Here is a 23,726-nt window from a genome sequence, read left to right on the forward strand (position 1 = left end):
GAAATGACCAGATCTTTATCTCACAACCTAGCCCTTGAGCCATCCAATCCTCCACCTTGTATTGTAGTCACATAACTTTAGCCCTTTAGAAAACTGATATCTAAAGACCAGTTTAAACCATATAGCAATGTCTAGGTAGGTCAGTGATAATATTAAGTGCAATTGCCTGAAAAAATCACCTGTGTCTGCAGAGAGACGTGTGCTGAATGTCTGATGTGCTGTAATATATATATTAGGAAGAAAAATGTTCTAACAACCCATGAACAATGGATACAGCTTTTAAAAAACATTTATTCCAAAAGGCAAGACAGAAAGTATAATCATAACCAGCAAACTACAACCTTTCCATGGACACCCCACTTGATCTCCTCTGTACTAGACCTGGTGCAACCATAGGACCCTGGTTGCAACAATGATCTATACGGTCACAATTCATGTCAATAACATCACACACACTTCTCATACTTTGTTACGTTTCACTAATTTTGATCTGTAGTTATTATAAACTCACCTCTGATACCCTTTGCTCAGAAATGCCAAGAAACGGGGTGAGAGCACTGAACTCATTCCACAGATTTGAGCCCAATTTTCTAACACCAAACAATGGATTTTTTTCCTCATTTGGTGTATCACTCATTAGTCAGCACACAGATACCATGGTGATGGATATGGTATAAACATTTAGATTAAATCCAGCTCTTATTTTTGGCTGTCAAACTGGGACAGATGCCACATTCTGAAGAGGAGACAACCACCTTATAACCGAACAAAATCATAAATTTTCTGAGCTTTAGCATATTTTGGATTCCTTAGTTGCTCTATAAATGCAAGATATTTTTATAATATTATTCTATTGCAGTATGAAGTTAACACAAGAAATTGGCAATGTATAAACTTTGTTTTGTATCAAGTAAATTGCAAGGAAGAAGAAAAACCAAAAAGGCATACAAGCATAAAACAGATAGTCTTCCTTCAGTACTTTTTTCTACTTCCTGGGTGTTAGTTTTTTAGATAAAATCATTTTGACGTTACCATTTGGGAAACAGGTGTACTTGCATGCATCCAGCTAGTTCTTGTGCTTCTACCAGAGCAGTTTAATCAATCTGAACTTAATTTCAGACAAGATCCACAGGAAATACTTGTCACTGGGAAGTTGTTGCTGAAAATATGCCACTGACTTCAAGGCTTTACGCAAGAGATGTACATGATTCCAGTTAGTGTGAGTGGCACCAACAGCAGGATGGAAGGCTGAGTAATAATATTTGCTATTGGGATTTTTTGTCACTATTACATAGTCAATATTACATTGTTTTGGCTTTACAAATCATATTGTGAGATGTGCAATCAAAACTATAACTAAACTGTATCTGGAGGGAATAATTATTTAAATTTTATTTTCACTTATGTGGGAAATATTTTCTAGTAGTTTCAAGCAGATAATTAAGAATGAACATTGAAGTACAAGAAGTGAATGGAAAAAACAGGGAAAATGGAGAATTTATGGACTGTCCCAATGTACACTTTTATATTAAAAAAAAAAAAGATGGGATTTAAGCAGAGACAGATTAAGAAGGAATCCATAAATCCTTGAGCTCTTGCTCCAGAGGTCTGAGAGGCCTTGACTCAGTAGTGAATCAGTGAGAAACTAAGAGCCTGATTCTCCTTTCATAGCAATTTTTGCACAGGTGTAACTCTATTGACTACAATGGAGCTGCTCCTAATTTATAACAACATGAACAGAATTAGATCCTAAAATTCTGTCTGGGTTGGAGGGGATTGTGTGAAGAGATCAAAGAGTCTATAGGTGGCAAGATATCAAGGAGAGGAGTTTTGTTTGGGGGGAACCTGAGAAAGGAGATCAAGGTATACAAGAAACTATATATTTCTAGAAGGAGCAGTGTTTTTGGAGCCAATCCCCCATATTGTCTTAATCTATCCCTGGATTTAAGATGAAAATGCTTATGAATTTTAATTTTACAGTGTGAGGGACTGTTTGTGTAGGTAACGAGAGCAGGATCTGGCCTGTACAGAGGCCCAGTACATGAAATATGCATCACCTTAGTCCTACTTAAGCCCTCACCAGAGAGCTTAAATGGGACTTAATTGGTGCATAGGCCTCGTTCTGGTTCTCTGCGAGAGGCAAACTTCAGCCTGAGAGAATCCCATTAGCTTGTCAATATGATAATCCAATCAACAAAAATTAGCAGCACATTTTCACTTTTCTCATGTTGCTGAAGCAAATCATTCCCTGCCAGTGTGGACTCTGATATGCACCTGGCTTTTCTGATCATTCAAATCAATATTTCGTCTATGATCATTTTATATGTTAAAAGAATTAAGAAAATGGATTAACTTTAGGAAAATCGTGTATCCCTTTAACATAGGGGGGTTTTCAGCGCTCTGGGAACTGCAGGTGAGTGGTGTTTACAGTAAACATTGAAATAAAAGTCTGATGGCAACAAACAATGTTTGTGTTACTGAACTGAAATATAATTCTGCCTTTTGAACATGGCTAGACACTAGGAATGGTTTTAGAGACTCCAAAGACCATCCAGGATTTTAAACAGCAGCGGGGAATTTTTCTGAGCTTTTAAAGGTACACTGTCCGTTTAAAATCACATAGCTTAAAAAATAAGTGCCAGTGCTGTGTTGCTAATGACACATTCAACTATTTTAAATGGAAGAATTATACAAATCTAATTTATTTCCATTTAAGCTGTATGCTTTTTGAGTTGGACAACGACAACAGACCGGTCAGCATCCCATTTGTTTCTAGAGAATCTTAGTCCCTAATCTAGACAATACTGTAGTGTTTGAGTCACAAAAGCTGCAGGGTGAGGTTTAAATAAAAAACAAACAAAACCCCGACTATTTTCATTTGTTAAACAAATCATGAAATCATGGCTATGCTAGTGTTTGCTGAGAGCAAAAGCTGTTATGGTGAGAGTTCCATTATGACCCAGTGTTTTCACAGATGTTAAGACCAGAATGGACCTTTATGATTATCTAGTCTGCCCCCCTGCCTAAACAACAATAGAACCTCCCCCAGTTAATTCATGCAGCAAGCCCATAACTTTTGTTTGAGCTTTAGCTTATCTTTTAGAAAGACAGCCAGTCTTGATATAAAATGTTTTCATGCCTTATGAAAAGTATCATTCTAATTCTAATGGATCACTTGATGAGCACCTGTTCTGTTCATTCCCTTTGAAGTGTCTGGCACTGGCCATTATCGGGATACTGAGCTAGATCGGGACCTTTGGTCTGACCCAGTATGGCCGTTCTTATGTTCTACATTAATGGTACAAAACACTATGGCCCCAGTCCTCTGGGCGGGTTGAGCTGTGCTGAGTGTAGGACCCAGAGGTGGAGGAGTGGCTACATGCCACCTTTGTGCTTCCCCAATTTCTGAGGCTTCTTGGGGATGATTCTGCCCGTGGCATAAGTCAGGGCAGCCTCAGGACTGTTTGCAATGGTCCCCAAGTAAGTCGAACATACTCTGAAAATTAAAAAACAGGCTACTTTTGTTTTTTAGGATTGCAAAATAACCCCATACAAAAAGCCAAGCATACTTTTTAAAAAGTGCATATTGATGTCACTACTGCCAGCTTCAGACTCTGCACCAGCACGTCCATATTTCTTGACATGGGGAATTTTGTTCACTTATTTAGACCCAGATCCTCAAAGGTGCTTAAGAACCTAACTCTCACTGATTTCACGGGCCAGAATCTAGCCAAACATGTTGTAACAGCAGCACTGCCATTTGGGGGGAAATTTAAGGGTTGTTTTTTTTTTGTTTTGTCCTCACCAGAGATGATCAGACCATTTTCCATCAGACCAAAATTTCAATGAAAAACAAACAAAAATTCATGAACATTTTCTCAAAAAATATATTTTGAATTTTTGAACCCAGCTCTCCTCAGAACTTGCTGGAAAAGCTTTCTTTTCAGCTGAAAGAAAACACCAAGAAAACACTGATTTCCTTTCTTGGAGGCACGTATGTAATCTTGATGTGAGACGACTTGCAACCACAAGAGAGCACTCTTTCCTTTGATGATCTCTCAGCCTTCCTAGAAAGCTAAAGAGATACCATATAAGTTTTGCATACTGCTGGAGAACCCGCTTCAGTTAGATTGGAACAGCAGAAACAACAAAGGCTGCAGATGTATTTTGGATTACAGTGTGAAAAGCCTTTGGCTAGTTTTTCAGCTGACAGGAGATCTTTGGTTCCTGAGTGGGAGGAGTTCTGCCAAAACTTTGAAGATCCCTATAAACTTTGGAAATTACCCATCTTTTGGAGACAACTTTATCAAAAGACATTGTGGGTTACAATACAAGAGAAGTGTTTAGAGCCTGGAAGCTTGTTTATGTTTGGTATTAACTCTATGGACACACTTTCAAGCTAGAAGAAAAGGAATACAGGAACCCTCTTATTATCTTTTGAAAGATGAAGATCAGAGGAAATGCTGGGTTTAAAGTGTGGAGTGATAGTCCTAAAAGCCGGTCTATAAATTAGATGGCATCCTGCCTCTATAAAAGATTGAGGAGTAGAGCTGATTTTCAGTCATATAGTGGACTTCATGAATTGTTAGTTTTGCCTTTAAATCTGGACATAGATCTCACCCACAAGAACGGAGCAGACTGTGGGGCAGAGGACCCCAATACAAATGTTTCCTCCATGCATGGATTAATGCAAGATTTGGAAGCCAAATTTGAGATTAAAATTGCACTGGTAAACAATGGACAGCAATAAAGATGCTGGACTATTGAATGGGATGTTATTCTCAGGAGCTATGTCCATGGGAAATAACCATGTGAATCCTCATGGGTTACCACTAAGAGAGCCCTTTGGTGTTCCCTTCCATTTCGATCCAACTTATTGGGACCAAGCCTACCGTGGTTATTCAGGTAGATTTTCCTACATCCCTTTCTCTGGATATGTAGGAGTCTATGACTATTCTTTTGAGCCTGCCTTCATTCGAAAGAGAAATGAGAGAGAGAGGCAAAGAGTGCGTTGTGTGAATGAGGGATATGCATGCCTCCGAGAACATCTTCCCAAGGAGCTTGCAGACAAACGCCTCAGCAAAGTGGAGACCCTAAGAGCCGCAATAAATTACATTAAACACCTTCAGAGTTTGCTGGACTGTCAGCCGTTAGGGTCTACCACTAAGGAAACAATATCTGCTAAGGAGGCTACAGATGCTTCCAGTCCTGATCTAAGAAGGGAATGCAACAGTGATGGGGAGTCTAAAACCTCTTTAGCTTCATCTCCATACAGTGAGTTTGAGGAGACTTGCATCTAGGAAACATCATCTTCAGGAACAGATGCCTTCAAGACCAATCAAAAACTCTGTTATGGTATCTAAATCCACATGATTTTTCTACAGGTCAAAATGTATCCTACGAAAGAGGAAAGAGCCTGGGAAAATAAAGGTATCTTCAGTCTCTGAGAAGACCTTTTCACTGTTGCTGCATGCACGTAGCCTACAAGTGGTTCGTAAAGATACACAAATTCCTTTCAAATTTCCTCAGCTGTGTTTACTTATTGTTGTTTAGATTATTAAACTTGAGACAGTTTTTAAAATCTAAATTACTCTTCACCTTTTATGCTGTTGGATTACTTTTTGCATTTCACTCAGTGGGAAAAATTAAAATAGATTAACCAGTTTTTTCCTAGTCAGGTTTATTTTCTAGTTTCCATGCACTGATACAATGATGCAATGTTTGGTTTGCAAATATTGTGGTTGAGGAGTGGGAGGGAAAGAGGGTGTAAAATTAGATAACATATGTTTCACCAACATTTTTAAAACTCATGCAAAATTTCTATTAATATTAGGTTTTGAAAAACAAATGTTTAAAAAATTAAATCTACATTTCAGGTTAAATCTATTTGGCAATGTCCTTTTTAATGCAAGCAGATGGTCCATAATTAGGATGCTTTGCAGGTGTGAGTATGTGAAGAAAACTTGGGACTTATTTTAAAGAATTGCTCTCAGCAAATGGCAGACTGCAATTTCCATCCTAACCAATACTAAATTAATATGCTAATTATAGTTCTGTAAAATCCCAATCAGACAAAGTAATAGTGATGAAATTGTGGTGAAGACATCCACCTTTTCCCTGTGCACCTTCATTTACATAAATTGTATTTGCAGACAAATGTTATTGATCATGACATCTATTTGATGGTCGGAGGTAATATGCATGGAAACATACTCCTGTAGTGGTCATGTACTAGTGTCTACAGAAAGGCTGAAATATATTAAGCTACATTCATATGAAAATGTGGGCATTTTTCCTTACATTTAAAGTATTGTATTACTGTTTAAAACAGACTTTTCTAAAATACATACCTCAAGCTCTACAATATATATTTAATTTGAACCATTGTCTCTCAAAAGGCAATCAGAGTTTTTCTCCAAATCTCTCAAAGTTCTTTTTTTCGTCACTTACTATTCTCCAAGACCCTGATTCAGCAAAGAACTAAAGTATGTGCTTAAAGTTAAGCATGTGCTTAAGGGATGTGTTGAACCAGGCCCAGAATGTATTCTCTCTCTTCCCGCTCCAAATGAGCTACCCCCCAACTTTAAAATAATACCAAAATAAACTTTTAAACTCCCCTCCCCCACAACATTTCCAAATTTCTACTTATGGGATCACTTTGATTTGATGGTTTTCTCTCCTCATCTCCCTTTCCAGATACCTTGAGTGAAATCCTGAAAATGTTCATATACAAATATGAATGAACATTAGTGCTGGTCAGATACCTCAAAACATGTCCCTGAATATTTGCTTAAATAAAACAATTGAATTAACTCTGACTGTTTTTATTTTCATTTTCATGGAGATTAGTGAATGAGAAATGTTCCCAGAAACTGAATTTTCAGCGAACAGGGGAAACTAGACTCAAGGAGCTCGATTTGTTTAGCTTAACAAAGAGTAGGTTAAGAGGTGACCTGATCACGGTCTGTAAGAAACAGAAACATGGTAATAGAGGGCTCAAAGCTATAACAAGATCCGATGGCTGGAAGTTGAAGTCTAGACAAACTGAGACTAGAAGTAAGGGACACATTTTTAATAGTGGAGGTAATTAACCATTGGAACAACTTACCAAGGGTTGTGGTAGATTCTCCATCACTGGAAACTTTTAAATCAAGATTGGAAGTTTTTCTAAAAAAACATGCATTAGTTCAAACAGGAATTAATTCGGGGATGTCCTATAGCCTGTGTTATACAGGAAGTCAGACTAGATGATCACAATGGTCCTTCTGGCCTTAAATCTATAACTCTATGACAAATTGACAGAAAGCAAACATTAAACTCAGAAATATGAATAGTTGCAGTGTAAACCTGTTAAGTGTCCTCTTCATCCAATTAGGGAATGAAAAAACAATTATGTGACATATGTGTCCAATCAGAACTAACCCGCACAGCTCTCATTTCAAATTTTGTATATTCCATATTGATTTCTAGTAATGAGCTACTCACTAGCAATTTAAAGATCAAAATTATTCAGCAAATAATTTTAAAGAAGAAAAACATTTGGAGATATAATCATCTGTCCATGAACAATTCACAAACAATAAGGAGCTAAAACTGGTTTATGAGTTATTTGCTATGAATTATTCACTCAGCTCTAATAGTACTAAAAAGCACTGTTAAAAATGATAGTGAAGCACTGAGGCTTAGTCCCCTGCTCTTTATATACTGGCTATGCTCCCCTTTTGAAGCAGGGCTGCTTCCAGCTTCCAGACAGTGCACCTCCTGCTGCGTGGGCTGTTGTCTGTAGAGGTATGGATGAGTTTCCAGAGTTGGAATACATCTTTTCAGGTGTATATGTTTTCGTGTTTATCTTTGGTGGTGGTGGTTGGGGGTAAGGTAGTAGTCTGAGAACAGGACTAGGATTCCAGACTTTTCTGGCTTCTACTCTTGGCTTTGGATACTAAGGCCATGTCTATACTACAGCGGCACAGCTATGGTGCTGAAGTATCATAGTCTAGATGCGTCCCACACAATAGATTCACAGATTCTAAGGCCAGAAGGAACAATTACGATCATCTAGTCTGACCTCTATAACACAGGGTATAGAATTTCCCAAAATAATTCCTAGAGCAGATCTTTTAGAAAAACATCCAATCTTGATTTTAAAATTGTCAGTGATGGATAATCTACCACGACACATGGTTAATTATTCTCACCATTAAAAAGGTACGTCTTATTTCCAGTCAGAATTTGTCTAGCTTTGTAACCTTCTCTTTGTTAAGATAAAAAGATTGAGCTCCTTGAGTCTATAAATCTTGTAATCATTCTTGTGGATCTTCTCTGAACCCCCAACTCTCGTGTTTATCAACATTCCTCTTGAGTTGTGGGGTTTTTCCTTTGATGCAGGTAATCCACATATCCAAGAGGTAGTAGTTAGGTTGGCAGAAGAATTCTTCCATCAACCTACAGTAACTCCTCACATAAAGTCGTTGTTACATTGCTGAACAATTAGGAAACATGCTCATTTAAAGCTGTGCAATGCTCCCTTCTAACATTTGGCAGCCGCCTGCTTTGTCCACTGCTTAATGGAAGAGCAGCCTGTTGCAGCTAACAGGCGAGGGCTTGGAACCAGGGTGGACCGGCAGCCCCCCCCATCAGCTCCTCCTATCAGCTCCCTGATCCCCTAAATTCCCTGTGCAGCAGTCGCCCAGCAGGCTAGCAATTGCAGCTGTCCCTCCCCACACTGCCATGTGCTGCTCCTGCCCTGTACCTTGGAGCTGCTCCCCGAGCCTCCTGCTTGCTGTGCGGGGGAGGGGGATGAAGGAGGCTAATGTCAGGGTGTCCCCCCCACTCCTACACCCCGCTTACCCCTTCTTCTCCATATAGAGCAGGGTGGGGACACAGACAGTGAGAGACAGAGAGAGTCTGGGGCAGCAGCTGCTGTCTCAACTTCCTGATCCAAGACAATGCACTTAAGAGTGGGTCAGCTTACTTAAAGGGGCAGTGTGCATTTCTCTATCTCCCACACACAAGGTGTGTGTCTGTCTCTGTCTGTTAATCTATCTACCCTCCCCTCCATTCCTGCTGCCTTGTAGAGTGAGAGGCTACATTAACAACAATGTGTTAACCCTTGAGGGCTCAGCCGAGTGCTAGTTCATCATTTAGCACAGGGGTTCTCAAACTGGGGGCCAGGACCCCGAGGTTATTATGTGGGGGGGTCATGAGATGTCAGCCTCCACCCCAAACCCTGCTTTGCCTCCAGCATTTATAATGGTGTTAAATATATAAAAAAGTATTTTTAATTTATAGGGGGGGGGTCGCACTCAGAGGCTTGCTATGTGAAAGGGGTCACCAGTACAAAAGTTTGAGAACCACTGATTTAGCAGCAAGGCATTCCCTGGGAAATAGCCCACCCTCTAACTTCACTACCTCAACCAAGCTTCACAATCATCATCACTGTGAACAGTATTAAATTGTTTGTTTAAAACATATACTGTGTGTATATCTATATAATATATAATTTTTTTGTCTAGTGAAAAAATGTCCCTGGAACCTAACCCCCACCCCCCCATTTACATTAATTCTTATGGGGAAATTGGATTCACTTAACATCGTTTCACTTAAAGTCGCATTTTTTCAGGAACATACCTACAACGTTAAGTGAGAAGTTACTGTACCTGCATCTATGAGGGGATTAGGTCTATCTAACTACATTGCACAGGGTGCAAAATCTTTCTCACATCCCTGAGTGATGTAACTAGGTTGATCCAATTTTTAGGTGTAGACCCGTCCTGACTCCCTTTGAGGCCTCAGACTAGAGATTTTAACCCTCCGTCCTCAGTTTCCCGATCTGTACAATGGGGTTTGTGATTATAGAGGTGCTGGTTGTGACTCTATAGTTAAGACTGTTGTGTTTTTCACGCAAACTTTTGTTATCTAAGAATAATGCCTATTCACCTACAGTACCTCATGTGGAGGCTGTGAATCTTAATTGTTGTAAAGTGCTTCGAAGATTAAAAGCATTGTATATATATATATATATATATATATATATATATATATATATATATATATATATATATATATAAGTATCATTAATAGTGAAATCAATCCAAGCCAATAAACCTAAATATGGACATAATGACCATGTTATCTCCTGGGCAGAGGGTACTGGATAGAATTCTAAAGAGTTTTTCAAATCACGTTGTACCTCAAAGGCCTGTATTGGGGACATCGCAGAGCCAGCTCCAAGCCCCCTCACCCCTTCCTGGGTTTTCCTGGCATATAAAGAGAGTGCTGCGTGCCTTCCCCTCTGTGGCCAGCTAGCTCTGCTGGGCAGAAAGGGGGATGATGCCATGGCCCTTCCCCCTCCCAGCTTCCTTTCAGGTGGCTAGTGACCCAGGACATGCTAACAGAGAGCAGCAGTTTCACTCAGGAGAGCATAGGGATTGCATGTGAACACGGCTCCCTCCCCCCCACCACATGAGCTAGACACTGACTGGCCCTTCGCATTGTTAGGTGGCTCCATTTTGTTACTTGTAAATCTTTGATGTTCTGCTCTCAGAAACAAACCCTGGGTATGGGAAATAATACTGAGAAAAAAGACTGCTAGGGTTCAAATCAAGTGAATTTGTTGCAGAGAAACTTTTCAATAAGTTTGTGGTCATAATTCTTATTATTGTTTTCAAGTTGGATATTTTATTCCGTTTAACAATTGTGAAGGCTTCTAATAATGCCAACCAGACACAAAAGATTAAAGAGTTAAAATGTAATAGCCACCAGTAGGTGATTATTATTTATGAAGGCTGGAAATGAACTGCTAGTTGGGAATGAAACTCTTTCCATGGAAACACTGTACTGGGAAAAAAAGATCCTTCTGGGAGAGAAAGCTCTATATTTTGTTTTCTCACAGCCCCTGTTCTCATACAAGTATTGTGCTTTGTTTTAGCACAAGGAAGTATGAGATTGCTGAAGAATTCCCAAATACAAAATACAAAAATCCTATATGTAACAATGTCAACAGAATTTTCTAGTGAATGCTACAGTTCAAAAGCTTTCCTAAGCTGCATCTGTCTAGACAAAGGTTTTCTTCAAAGCTTCTAAAGTGTATCATTATCAGACTTTGAAAACAGAGGATGATCCAACTTGTCACCCTGGGAACTAATGTTTTAATAAAAATGTTGAACAGAAGAATTCTCTTCATTTGGCGCAATTACCGTTTACAAGAAAGACAAGTAGTGCTATCCTTAGGAAAATGCTCAACAACTTTATCAAACTTCTGCACACCAAATGCATCCTCTGTAATTTTCTATCAAACATGGGAAAAGAACGTCTGACAGCCCCCTACTCCACCTCCTCCCATTAAATTATAAATCCATTTGCTCCTTGATATTATCACAATTTTAAAGATGTATAATCCTGGCCATGGAATTGCTTTTAATCCCCTAATAGCTATCTAGCTGAATTCTTCAATCAAAGCCCATCCATACTGCTTTCGTGTTAACTACTCAGTGTCAACAAATGTCCAAAGGAAAACATAAGGCACTATAGGAAAGTATACTTCAGACAGTAAAGCAGTCAAAGCCAGTTATCTCATTGGAATAAGTGAACAGGGAGCATATGCTTAAAAAATAACTCCTCTTTCCCTCTGTCACTGAGAAATAAAGGAAGAAGAAGAAGACCTGAAACATTATAAGGGGAAAGACCCACAGCTGGAATTGAAGTCAACAGAATGATGCCGATTTATACTTGCTAAGGATCTGGCCCAGTAAGTTCTGAAGTTCTTAAATAATACAAAGTAAGCACACTTACTTTCTACAGGTCCCCAGTATAACCACCACCAGCCTATCTGCAACTGACAAGCAAGGGAATGAGGCATGAACACACTGCAGAAAAATGTAAAGCTACACAACCATTATTAGACTCTTGGAATGCCCAGCAATTATATAGTGTGGGAAATTGATACATCTCAAAGCGCTTTACAAAGCAAGGTAAGTAATATTCTGTACCTGAGGCCTTGCCAATAGGAGAAAATATATTATAAATATATCAGCCATCTATTTCTCATACATTTCATTCATTTTCTTGGACCACAGCAAATGTGTCCAGTGATGGCCCTTTGGATCAGAGTAGTTAGAGATGGAAAAAAAAGCTGTTAGATCAGCACGCCCATCCCCCTGGAAGGACAGACTAGGGGGATCTATGATATTAAACTGACGCCACACCTGGAATCTCCCCCATGTGCCGGGCTCCCATTGAAGTCCATGGGATGTCAAGTGTGGAGAGGCCACAGGACTGGGCCCTTGGCTCTTGTAAAATCAGTCCAGTTTGCCAACAATTCTTGTAATTTGCAGCAATTTGTGGCTGATGGCACTGCTCTGAAGAGGCTCCAAGCTAGGTGCAAGCAGGAAAAGAGAAATGCACTTCATGCAGCAGAAAACATGCCCCTTCCAGATACTGACGGTCTATGATCCAAAGCTCAGTAAAGTCAATGGGAGTCTTTCCACTGACTTAGTGGGCTTTGGTTCAGGTTCTTAAATAATAATAAATAGAGATATACCAATCTCCTAGAACTGGAAGGGTCATTAAGTCCAGCCCCCCTGCCTTCACTAGCAGGACCAATTTGCCCTAGATCCCTAAGTGGCCCCCTCAAGGATTGAACTCACAACCCTGGGTTTAGCAAGCCAATGCGCAAACCACTGAGCTATCCCTCCCCCCTTCACTCTTTTGAGGAATGACAGGATCACAATTTTTAGCACCAGGGAGGCCTGCCCCTCCTCACCCACACATACTCCTGTGATTCAAGCCAGTGGTGTCTGAGCTTTTTAGAGAAAACACTCTTAGGGCAGGCGATTCTTTTGGCCGCATGGTTTTGTCATCGATCATTCACTGGCCTCCCCCAGTTACAGCACCTGAACATTTTCTTTTAAAGAGCAAAGTCAAGAGCTGGGACAGGGGAAAGGAATTATGAGGTGCTAATCACTGTGTAGGATTCAGTTCCACCAGCTTAATCCAGCAGTCCTGGTGCAGGCAAACCTCCCACTGAAATCGACTGAGTTTTGCCTGTGTGAGGACTGCAGGACAGGCCCTAGTCCAAAGCCATCCTGTCGCACTTTTAATGTGACTAAGGATAATGATGCTTGGTTGCCTTACTCTGCATCACCAGGACTTGTCCTGCCCTGCCCTGGCTAGGCAACACTCGCTCACACACCACTGAGAACTGGAAAGTCAAATTGCTCCCCAGAACACATGTGCTATAAGGGCAGTTGCTTACACCAAAGCCTGGCCTGAGGGGTGGGCTGAAGGTTTTGGATTCTAGTTTGTCAGTGAGGTAAACCGTAGGAACTGAAAACTCCACCCAACACTTTACAAGGCAGAGCGCTTAAAAGGGAAAGCAAATCTCATATGCTCTGGGAGTACATGTACGCGTAGGGTTTACTGGATTGACTTCAAAGGAAAAGCAGAGACCAATTCAGCACACGAGCTGTTTCTTTTAAAGCTAGAAAGATCAGCTTGTTTGGCTTCTCCTTATTTGTTGCTGCTTATGACAGATACAGACTTCATTGCCAGAAATGCTAGCCGTATGCCCTGAGATGGATGGGCCCTTGCAAGCCCCCTGTTAAGAAAGCCAGTCTTTGGGGCCCTGGAAAGGGTTTCATTTTTAAAAACATGTCTCTAGGCCTTTTCCTTGCAAAGGCAGTCTGGACAACATAAGCCTATGTAATTGAATGCAAGCCGATTGCTAGAGACCTGCCTCTGTTGGGGTTTGTTGCAATGGTGTAGCGACACTGATGTAGCTGCCTCGGTGTACCAGTTTAGATGTGCTACATCTGTGTAAAATGGGTTTTACTCTGGTGCAGTGTGTTTACACTGGGGAAGGGGCGTATTGATGTAGCTGCACCAATGAAGTTACACCAATGGAAAATCCTCTAGTCTAGTCAAGCCCTAAAATTGAAAAAAAAACAAATGCAGCTGAGCTACAATTCCCACAGCAGGAAGCTGTAGGGACTTAAAGATCCCTTCTCTCCCACACCATATGATTGGCCCTCTCAGATCTATACATGGAGGAAACCTCTACAGGCAGATCTGCGTCTCACAAATATGCAGAAGGGCATAGAACTGACGGAATTCTTTTTAGGAGGCGGAAAATGAAACTGATGGATTTTTGTGAGGAGTGGAGGGGGAATTTTATACAAGGAATGTCACCCATGTCATCAAATGAAATGTGACATTTCTGAGCCAGCCTTTTGTTAAAATGTCAGCAGTGCATCACAGTAGCTGCATGAAATAATGGATATGGGCAGAGTCGGTTCTGGATCCAAGCTTCAACAAAATCCAAAAGGGGTTTGCATCCAGGTTTGGTTCCACTTGTTACAGAGATAGAACTGAGCCATGAAGTCTGGATCACACTGGGCTTTGAGCTCCTCCACATTTTGGGAGCATCTGGATCTGGGATTTTGATTCCACTGAGATTCAGCCTGGGGGTTGGGAATAACAAAATTTGCCAGAAGCTGGGAATGGGCGACAGGGGATGGATCACTTGATCTTGCCTGCTCTGTTCATTCCCTCTGGGGCACCTGGCATTGGCCACTGCTGGAGGACAGGATACTGGGCTAGATGGACCTTTGGTTCTGACTCAGAATGGCCATTCTTATGCCTGTATTTTGAGAGGCGCGGAGAGTAGGGATCTCATTTCTTACAGGGTGTTTTCACAGCCATACTCTCCTGATTCTGGAGATAAATAAAAGACTTTGCTCCCAAGGCTGTCAATCATCAGCACTGAGCACCAACCAACATCTTCCATTTGCACTGACCTTATTTCCTTAGTTACATATTAGGTGGTTGACTAGATGTGGCTCTTTGCCAGGGTTGCCAACTTTCTGATTGCAGAAAACCAAACACCCTTGCCCCGCTCCTGCCCTGCCCCTTCCCGAAGACCCTGCTCCTTCCCTGCCCCTTCTCTGAGGCCCGCCCCCTGCTCACTCCATTCCCCCTCCCTCAGTCACTCACTCTCCACCACACCACTCACTCACTCACTCATTTTCACAGGGATCAGGACAGGGGTTGGGGTACAGGAAGGGGTGAGGGCTCCAGCAGGGGGTGCGGGCTCTGAGGTGGGGCTGGGGATGAGGGGTTTGGTGTGCAGGAGGGGGCTCTGGGATGGGGGGTAGGGCTGAGGGGTTTGGAGTGTGGGAGGGGGTTCTGGGCTAGGGCAGGGGGTTGGGGTGTGGGACAGGGTGAGGGCTCCAGCTGGGGGTGTGGGCTCTGGTGTGGGGCTGCGGCCAAGGGGTTTCGAGTGCAGTGGGGCTGTGGGGTGCAGGCTCTGGGAGGGAGTTTGGGTGCGGGGGGGGGGGGCTCAGGGCTGGGGCAGGGCAATGGGGTGCAGGAGGGGTTTGGGACACAGGCTCTGGGTGGTGCTTACCTCAAGTGGCTCCTGGAAGCAGCCGACTTGTCCAGCTCCTAGGCACAGGGGCAGCCAGGGGGCTCCGTCCTGCTGTCTTCGCCTGCAGGCGCTGCCCTTGCAGCTCCCACTGGTCGCAGTTCCCAGCCATTGGGAGTTTTGGAGCCAGTGCTTGGGGTGGGGCCAGCATGCCAAGCCTCCTGGCCGCCCCGTGCCTAGGATCTGGATATGCCAGCTGCTTCCAGGAGCTGCACGGAGACAGGGAAGGCAGACCTGACCAGAGCTGACCGGAGCTTCTAGAGTCCTATTTTGACCTGGTGGTCTGGTTGAAAACTAGAAGCCTGGCAACTCTTTCAGCTCAAGAAACACTGGAGACCTCACAGACTCTCCAGCAAGGGATTCCTCCTATGGGAATACTCAGTTACCTGAGGTGATCTGCTCAGCACCAGACTTGATGGCACTAAATCTCTCTATTCCCTTAGCTGGACTTACCAGCCGGGTGCGGGTGGTGAGTGAGTGACTTCGAGAGTTGAACTATCGCGTCTAATGTGAGCGCGCTAGCTGCGGCGCGCGCCCGCCGCAGTCGTACTCCCCACACTGGGCGGCGGCGGTGGCGACCGCGTGGAGAGGACCGATTTCTTCCGCGCGCGTCTGGAGTAGAGAGTTCGAAGGGTACTGAAATCAGCAGCGCGCCATTCATGTAGCTGAATTTGCGTACCCTATTTCGACCCCGCTTCTTAGTGTGGACCAGCCCTTAGAGAAACAAAGCTGATAATGAACGATGTAATGTACAAATGAAATAAATGAGGGGGGAGGGGGAGAGAAACATGTTTTCAAGCTGTAACACACTGTGCAATATCACACCAGTCACCTGTCATATGGTCAAACTCAGAGAAACAAGAAACAAATTAAAAAATAAAGCCTTTGGGAGAGGATTAATTTCTGAAAACAAGGGCTTAAGATGACATGCTGACAGGCAGTGGTGCGGAGTTATAAGCAGGCAGTGAGATTTATGGAGGGAAATTCTGCTGAGGGAGGGGAAAGCAATGCCACTTGTGCCAGGTGGGGTAGTGAGCTGATGCAGTATCCCACCTCTGGAGGCCAGGGTGTCACAGTTTGGCACCCACTCAAGGCTCCCGGCTCCTCAGCTGTCACTTCTCTTGGGTGGAGACCCATTGCTCTCTCCCTTCTGAGCTGGGTACTTCCAGGCTGCACAGGTCCCTGCTTACACTGTGAGTTCCCCAGCAAGCCAGACTGCTTAAACAGCCAGTGTCTGCGCTTCACCTTCCCTCCAGAGGCTATAACCAACGTAATTGCCAGAAGTTACAAGTTATCACACAGCCCTTTCTAAGCAAGCACATTCATTCTTAAGGTGAAAGCATTACAGAGAAAACACAAGAAAACAATAAAAGAATATATAAACAATTAAAAACATTAAAGAGCCATGCTTACCAAAGATCACCCCCAACTCCAACAGGGGCTCTAGTAGGAGGCAGTCCTTCAACACCCCCCGATTGGGTTTTCCGGTGGTTACAAGTTCACAGTTAGCTCCTCAGGTAACAGGTAATCCGCAAACAAAGGTCCCCTCCTCATGGCAAAGCTTCAAAATTCTGATTCTTGCATAACCGGAGGAGTTACATTTGCACACACCTCCCACTAGAGCGTTCCTGGGAAATCCATTTTGTTCCAGAAGTTCATTCTTGTCTGGTATATTGGTTGAAACAGTCCTTTGATTTGCATTACACTTCCCAGGGTTTTCATTGGTTATCTTTCCCCCCCGAGACATTACATGAAGTTCCACAATAATACATAAACTTTGCATGTTTAAAAGAATGGATGTTAAAGCTACCTCAAGGAGACCTCAGGAAATTGCCGTATCTGCCACATTGGGTTCAAATCTTTGGTCATGAGTGAAATGAGTTTGGGGGGGCTCAACCTAGTCCCCTAGTAGGCATCGATTACCTCACAGGGTCTTCACAAAATTTGTCATAATATGGTAATAGGTAATCTCTGCCTAGGAGAAACCCGAGGCTGAAATAAAAGGTGGTGTGGGTGAGGATTGAAGCACATTTGGAATTGTGCATGGACTCTTGAAAAGAAATACCAAAGAGTGCTACTAGGTCAGGGTGGAGAAGAAGTAGAATGGTTTAGAAGGCTGGAATAACAGGGCCACTGGAGATGTATATAAGGCACTAAGAGTGCTAACCACTTTTCCAGCAACACCTCTGTCACACCACATGCCCACACACAAAGAAACTTCCAACAGTGCAGAGGCAATCACACCATCATTTGCATTACTCTTGCTTCAAGCAAGGCTGACCACCATGTGCCAGTGCCAGTGGGTATTGCTGATGCAATAGTCCCTGAACGGTTCTCCCACTATCATCCCACAGTGCACCAGTCACTGCTTAGGAACCCTTTCCGGTCCACTTTCTGCACTTCACTGTACAGGGAGCAAGTTTGCCCCAAATAACTTACCTGTACAAAAAGCACGGCTGCACCCACCTTGGGCTATTTTCTTAGGAGTCAGCTTCTCCATCAGAGATCAGCTCCATTCTGCTTCGATTGCTTGTGTGGCTCCAAATAGTCCTTCCTATGAGTGTGCTGCCAGATGGTCTGAGGCCAACTTGTGGGGTATTGGCAGCATTCTGGGGAAAGGAGCAGATGGGGGGTCTCTGAGACGGTGTGTGAGGGGGTCTAGCTGAAATGGGCATCACTGGGAGCAGTGAGCATCACAGGGAGAGAAAAGACCAAGGGACTTACAGTTCATTACAACAAAGCCTGGGACAATAATAGAAGGTCAAATGCAGGGCAGACGTCGTGTCTATTATTTGATGAACTGGACTGAATCCTTGATCCCCACCCTTCTGTAGACCAGTGTGCGACTGAAAAGCATGGGGACTGCATGCAGTGCCATGGTGGGGAAAACACTGGCTCTGTGCACTGAGAAAGTCAGACGGATGAGGAACTGCACGGGGTGCCTGAGCCATTGCCAGGATCTCAGGGCATGTTTCAGAAGGCTCAGGATCCAGACATGGCAGTGGAGCCGACAGCCACACTAGTTCAGCAGGAGGAGGAATCAGAGGACAGGGAGCCTTCTACACTAAGTGTGCAGTTTTTTGTTGCGGTATGTATGATGGGGGTGACAGGGCAGGGGAAGAGATTTTCACTGCTGTTAATGTTGCTAAATGGTTGGCTTTAGGGTAGACCTCCACTTTCCCCAGTCTCCAACCACCTCTGCCACTCCCCCCCCGTCCACCCCCACAACAAGAGCTCCCAAGCCCCTCCCCACCCCCCTTGTGAGGTTCTGAAATAATTCCCCGATTTTGGCCTCCCTCCTAATCAGGGGCGGCTCTACGTTTTTGGCCGCCCCAAGCAGTCATGCGCGGGAGGCGCCCCGGAGCCGCGGGAGCAGCGTACCTCCCGCGGGCATGACTGCAGAGGGACCGCTGGTCCCGCGTGGCTCGGCTGGACCTGCCGCGGCTGCGGACGGCTCGCGGCTCCGGCGGCTCCGCTTGAGCTGCCGCAGTCATGCCTGCGGGAGGTCCAGCCGTGCCGCGGGACGAGCGCCCCCTCCGCAGTCATGCCTGCGGCAGGTCCGGTCCTCCCGTGGCTCCGGTGGACCTCCCGCAGACATGACTGCGGCAGGTCCGCCGGCCCAGCCAGCTGCCCCCCCCGACTGCAGGGGACGCCCCATAGATTTTGCCGCCCTAGGCACCAGCTTGTTTTGCTGGTGCCTAGAGCCGCCCCTGCTCCTAATCAACCCCTCTCTGCAGTAGACTACATCAGCTGCTCTTCCTGGTTAGGGAGGAAGTGCCCTACTTCATGTGCACAGCAGCCAGTGGTGCCAGACCATGTGGTATGGGCTCAAACTGGCAGCCAGAGGTTTGATTTTTAAAAATATCACAGAAAAGACAATTGAAAAAGCCTAAAAAGAAGAGCAGCTCACTGCCAGCAACTGTGTATAGGGCGCTGTGACCCAAGCATTTCCATGGAAGTGTATCCATCTGCCCATTTGTCAGCCCATGTCTCTGAATTCACACGCTGCTCTCATCACCCTGCAATCATATCTAAGGCTGCCTTTCTGTTTAATTCGTGCAAAACTACTGTCGGCATATTTGTTAGCAAAGTGATGTACAATTAACCCAGGCCAGGAAAGGTGGGGGGTTAAATACAGAGCTTATCCCACCCACTGTAATACATTAAATACATGCTTGGAGGCCAAGTGGAGATTCCTCTTAATCTTAGCCCTTCTTTGCCCCTAGCCCTCAGCTGTTATGTCAACTTTCCTGTTATGCACACACACACAGAGAGAAATATTAGATTAAAAACATGAATACTTTTGCTGGAAAGTTACAATGTAACACTACTTTACTTCTTAGAATTCAGAACACACAAGAATCCCCAAACAGAGACACAAAGCAGGCTGCTCTCCCTAAAACAGAGAGGCACAACTCACCCCATCTTACTGTAGGCTGTCCCTGACTGCGGAGGACTGCTGCTAAGCCCAGATAGCACACTTCCTTACAGAGCCCTGTTAGCTTGCAAGCAGAACCAGAAACCTCCCCCTGAAATTTAAATTGACAACCTACAATTTTAATAGAGTTTTCAATACACCACACTAATCTTGAGTCTGGTGCTGACAGCATCTGGGGATCTGGCCCCATGTCAAACCTCTGACTGCCCGAAGCTGAGACTGGATGACAGGGGATGGATCACTTGATAAATTGCCCTGTCCTGTTCATTCCCCTGAAGCACCTGACATTGGCCTCTGTCAGAAGACAGGATACTGGGCTAGATGGACTATTGGTCTGACCCAGCATGGCCATTCTTATGTTCAAATGTAAAGTACTAGCCCTATTGCCTTATTTTTGTATACGTGATGCCCAGATTTGATATTGGAGCTGGCCTGTGTGATATTTACATGTGTAATAAAGTATCTTCTGGGGTAGAGGGAAGTCTCTGTGTAATTACCACACTAGTTAGACTGTTCCTTAAAATCCGTAACACTACAGGCCACCCTTCCCTAACTAATACAAACCATGACTAAAACCAGAAGAAAAATGAATGCACCATCAACACCACAAGCCCACCCCCACAAAAGCACCTCACAGCAGTTCTCTATTGCCCCATCAACACCTCCACTGCTTTTGTAAAGCCCCTGGCTTTACAAAGTAAGGGCACAGTTGTGACCCTGACTACATGCCCATCCAAGGGAGCCAGAGGGTAGAAAGTGCCCCATTCCTCCTGTGTGGGTTGCTCACATCACCCATAGCAGAGCTGGAGGAGAGAGCCGCTGTCAGGAGGCCGTTAAGCCCTTTCCTATGGAGGTAGGGGGCAGAGCCTTGCCTGAGACCATGTGGAAGGGTAAGTCATCTTCCCCGGGATAGGGATGGAGCAATTATATCCCCCACTGTAGCAGGAGGGGATCGAGGGCCCAGACTGGCACTCAGAAGCAGCTTGAGTCCTGGGGCAGTGCAACTATCTGCTGTTCCTTCCGTGGAGCTTGTGGCAGAGCCATAGTTGTGCTCTGTGAAGACTGACTTGCCCCAGATTGACTCCAGTGTAACTGAGATTAGAGCCAGGCCCATTGATTTCCAAGGGACTAGACCCCATGAGTGAGGGTATGTAGGATTGAGTCCTGGCCCTCAGAGCCTTCCGGGATTTCACAAAGTGCCTTGAAATTGCTGTACTCAAATGAAGCTCTCTGAGCGGCATGGTTGTCACACCCCTGCCATGAGCAATGCCCTAAAATTGCCCAGTCCAGGCACAGGTGTGAGCTTTACCATTACGTTTTACATACATGCCGTTTCCTAATAGCACTCAGGCACCCCAGGCTGTGCTTTTCCAGGCAATTATTGGCCTTCTCTGATGGATAAAATCAATCATCCTTGGGCAGGACACCTTCCCTTCCTGGCTGTCATGTCCAAATGTCTAACTGCTCCATCAGAACAGGACACTGCCTTTAACACTATCACTTTGGGGGTAGCCAGAGCTCTTGCGAATTTCTTTTCTAAAAGAAGTGCTGAAAGACAGCCTGCCTTTTCTCCAGTAGCTGGCTGTGGAGATGACAAGCACATTCTCTCTCGCTCGCTGAGGGACTTTGATGCAGGTGGTGCCAGGCTGTGACTGTGTCAAGTTTCATCACCACCTAAGAAGGGTCAGTGCTTGGACGGCAGACCTCCCAGGCAGAGGCGATGGGTGGCAGGGGAGGAGGCATGTGGGGTCAAGTGCCCCCTCCTGGTGTGCTCTTTGGCTTGTACTGAGCATGCTCACACAGACTGAGCATGCTCGGTAACTGCTGAAGACAGCTGCTATGAGTTGGCTCTGCTCCCAGGGAAGCTAAGGGCAGCAACAGCATGAGTACTAATGTCCGCACCCTCTGAGGATGAAAGCCCTGTGCAGACGGCCAGCACAAGACCTATGCACCACATAAGTCTTACTTAAACCCTTGGGGAGCCTGTGCTGTCACTCTGCATGGGGCTGAATTTTGGCCTGTGTCAGTCGCAAATCAATGACCCACAGTGTGTTAAGCAGCACTGTGCTGCTATAAGTACTAGCTTTAGGGGAGCCAGTGTACTATAGTGGCTAGGACCCTGGACTGAGAATCAAGAGACCTGTATTTTATTCCCAGCTCTGCCACTGACTTGCTATGTGACCTTGGGCCTGTCACTGTCCCACTCTGTGCCTCCATTTCCCCTCCCACCTTTTGTTAGGCTTGTCTATTTAGTTGATAAGCTCTTAGGGGGAGGGTCTATCTATCACTAATGCAGTGGGGCCCACATAAATACATTATTATTAATAAATAATTATAATAATCTCCCAACTGAGAAGTAAATTGGTTGTGGCCATTAAAGTTCCCATAACATTTAGTCAGGTGAATTTGGGTTGCCTGATGTGCTGGCCAAGTTGCATGTTGCGTAAATATATCGTGCCTACCTGCATTCCCCACTTGTGGTATGAGTTGAACAGGATTTTTTCCCCATCACTTTGTGTCCCAAACTGTTGGGTAATGTCATTGCTTTCTATTACAGAGGTGCTCTCCGTGGTGTATTATTTGAAGGGTGTGACGCTGGCAGACCAGGTGCCAGCTCATGAGAAGGCCCCTAGGCCTCACTGAACACTGACAAATGCATAGCTGGATACCACTCTCGCTCACCCGGGTGTTAGTATTATTAAAACAGGTATTAGATTTATAGTGATGTGTTTAATGCTTGGACTTTATTAAATGCTTATGAGTCGCTGCATGCATTAATCTCACTGTATCTCATGTTATAAGTGTGGCAAGCTGTGCTTCAAAGCAGCACCCTCGAACCCCCCATATTCACTACTGTCATATAATTATGATATGTTTTGTACAAAGTATGCCATGTGAGGTATCATTTTAAAAGTCTTGACCTGTTGAACATTAATATCCTGTTGGATTGTATGTGCTATCATTGTATGGGAAGTTATGAAGTTTCACTAGGTGTGTGTTACTGAAATATGTTGTAAGGTTGGGAACACCCTCAATCAGCCTTTCAGGTGCAACAACGGAGGAGCCAGATCTGCTGATGGCCCATTAAAGAAATCCACACTCCTCAGGACTATCCCAGGACCCATATACAGTGGAGACTTGGCAGAGATAGCATTTAGACAATGGAGTCTGCTTGACTCATGTCATAGCAAAGGATTTTTCCAGCAAGCTGGAAGAAACTATAAAAGAGGGGAAGTGACATCATCACTTGACTTCTCTCCCCCCACAATTCAATACCTGGAAACATGTCTGGAGGACAAAGACTGAACTGGGGAGGTGGTCCCAGGCTGAAAGAAAGTCCCAGCCTCGGTATGGAAGATCTGTAACCTGCTAGTATTATCTATCAGGGTGAGGCACTGCTTGATTCAAATCCTGTCTAGTTTCTAGAACTCAGATTGTGATTTTACTTTTATTTCGTAGGTAACCAACTTCGATCTGTATGTTTACTACTTATAATCACTTAAAATCTATCTTGCTGTAGTTAATAAATCTGTTCTATATTTTACCTAAAACAGTGCATTTGGTTTGAAGTGCTTGGAATATCTGCTCAGGTTACAAGGGCTGGTGCGCATCCACTTTCCTTTGTAGAAGTGGCGGACTGGGTAATAAACTTAAACGTACATTGGTCAGGCTTCTGACCAGGGCAAGATGGTACAGCTCTGGGGTGCAAGGCTGGGGAGCTGAGGGGAACTGGCTGAAGCCTCTCTATTGTTGGCTCATGAGTGGTTGGCAAAAGCATTCATGTAACTCAGTTGGATGTATTTCCCTGACTGTGGATGTCTATGTAAGTGCAGTACCTGCCAAAAGTTTGCAGCTTGTCACAGCATCACA

General features: G+C 44.3%; 2 protein-coding genes across 3 annotated transcripts in view; one reads left to right on the forward strand and one right to left on the reverse strand.

Moving 5' to 3' along the window:
- The window catches only part of PRDM4 (PR/SET domain 4), a 48,026-nt gene extending 30,777 nt beyond the window's left edge, over positions 1-17,249 (reverse strand). Inside the window, exon 1 of one of the 2 annotated variants that reach the window (XM_039485966.1) lies at positions 17,229-17,249. Coding sequence is in view for 1 of the 2 variants with exons in the window: in XM_039485935.1 (XP_039341869.1) it covers positions 8,848-8,861 (14 nt within the window). In the remaining variant the exon portion in view is untranslated. Of the gene's footprint in view, positions 1-8,847; positions 8,879-17,228 lie in introns of those variants that run through there. The other variant, XM_039485935.1, reaches the window with a different exon arrangement.
- On the forward strand, positions 4,737-5,310 carry ASCL4 (achaete-scute family bHLH transcription factor 4). Its single transcript, XM_039486005.1, has one exon. The coding sequence runs from the start codon at positions 4,737-4,739 to the stop codon at positions 5,298-5,300; it is 564 nt and encodes a 187-aa protein (XP_039341939.1). The 3' UTR covers positions 5,301-5,310.
- Positions 17,250-23,726: the final 6,477 nt, after the last annotated feature.

The sequence above is a fragment of the Mauremys reevesii genome, linkage group 1 (genome assembly GCF_016161935.1).
Source record: "Mauremys reevesii isolate NIE-2019 linkage group 1, ASM1616193v1, whole genome shotgun sequence".
NCBI classification, from domain to species: Eukaryota; Metazoa; Chordata; order Testudines; family Geoemydidae; genus Mauremys; species Mauremys reevesii.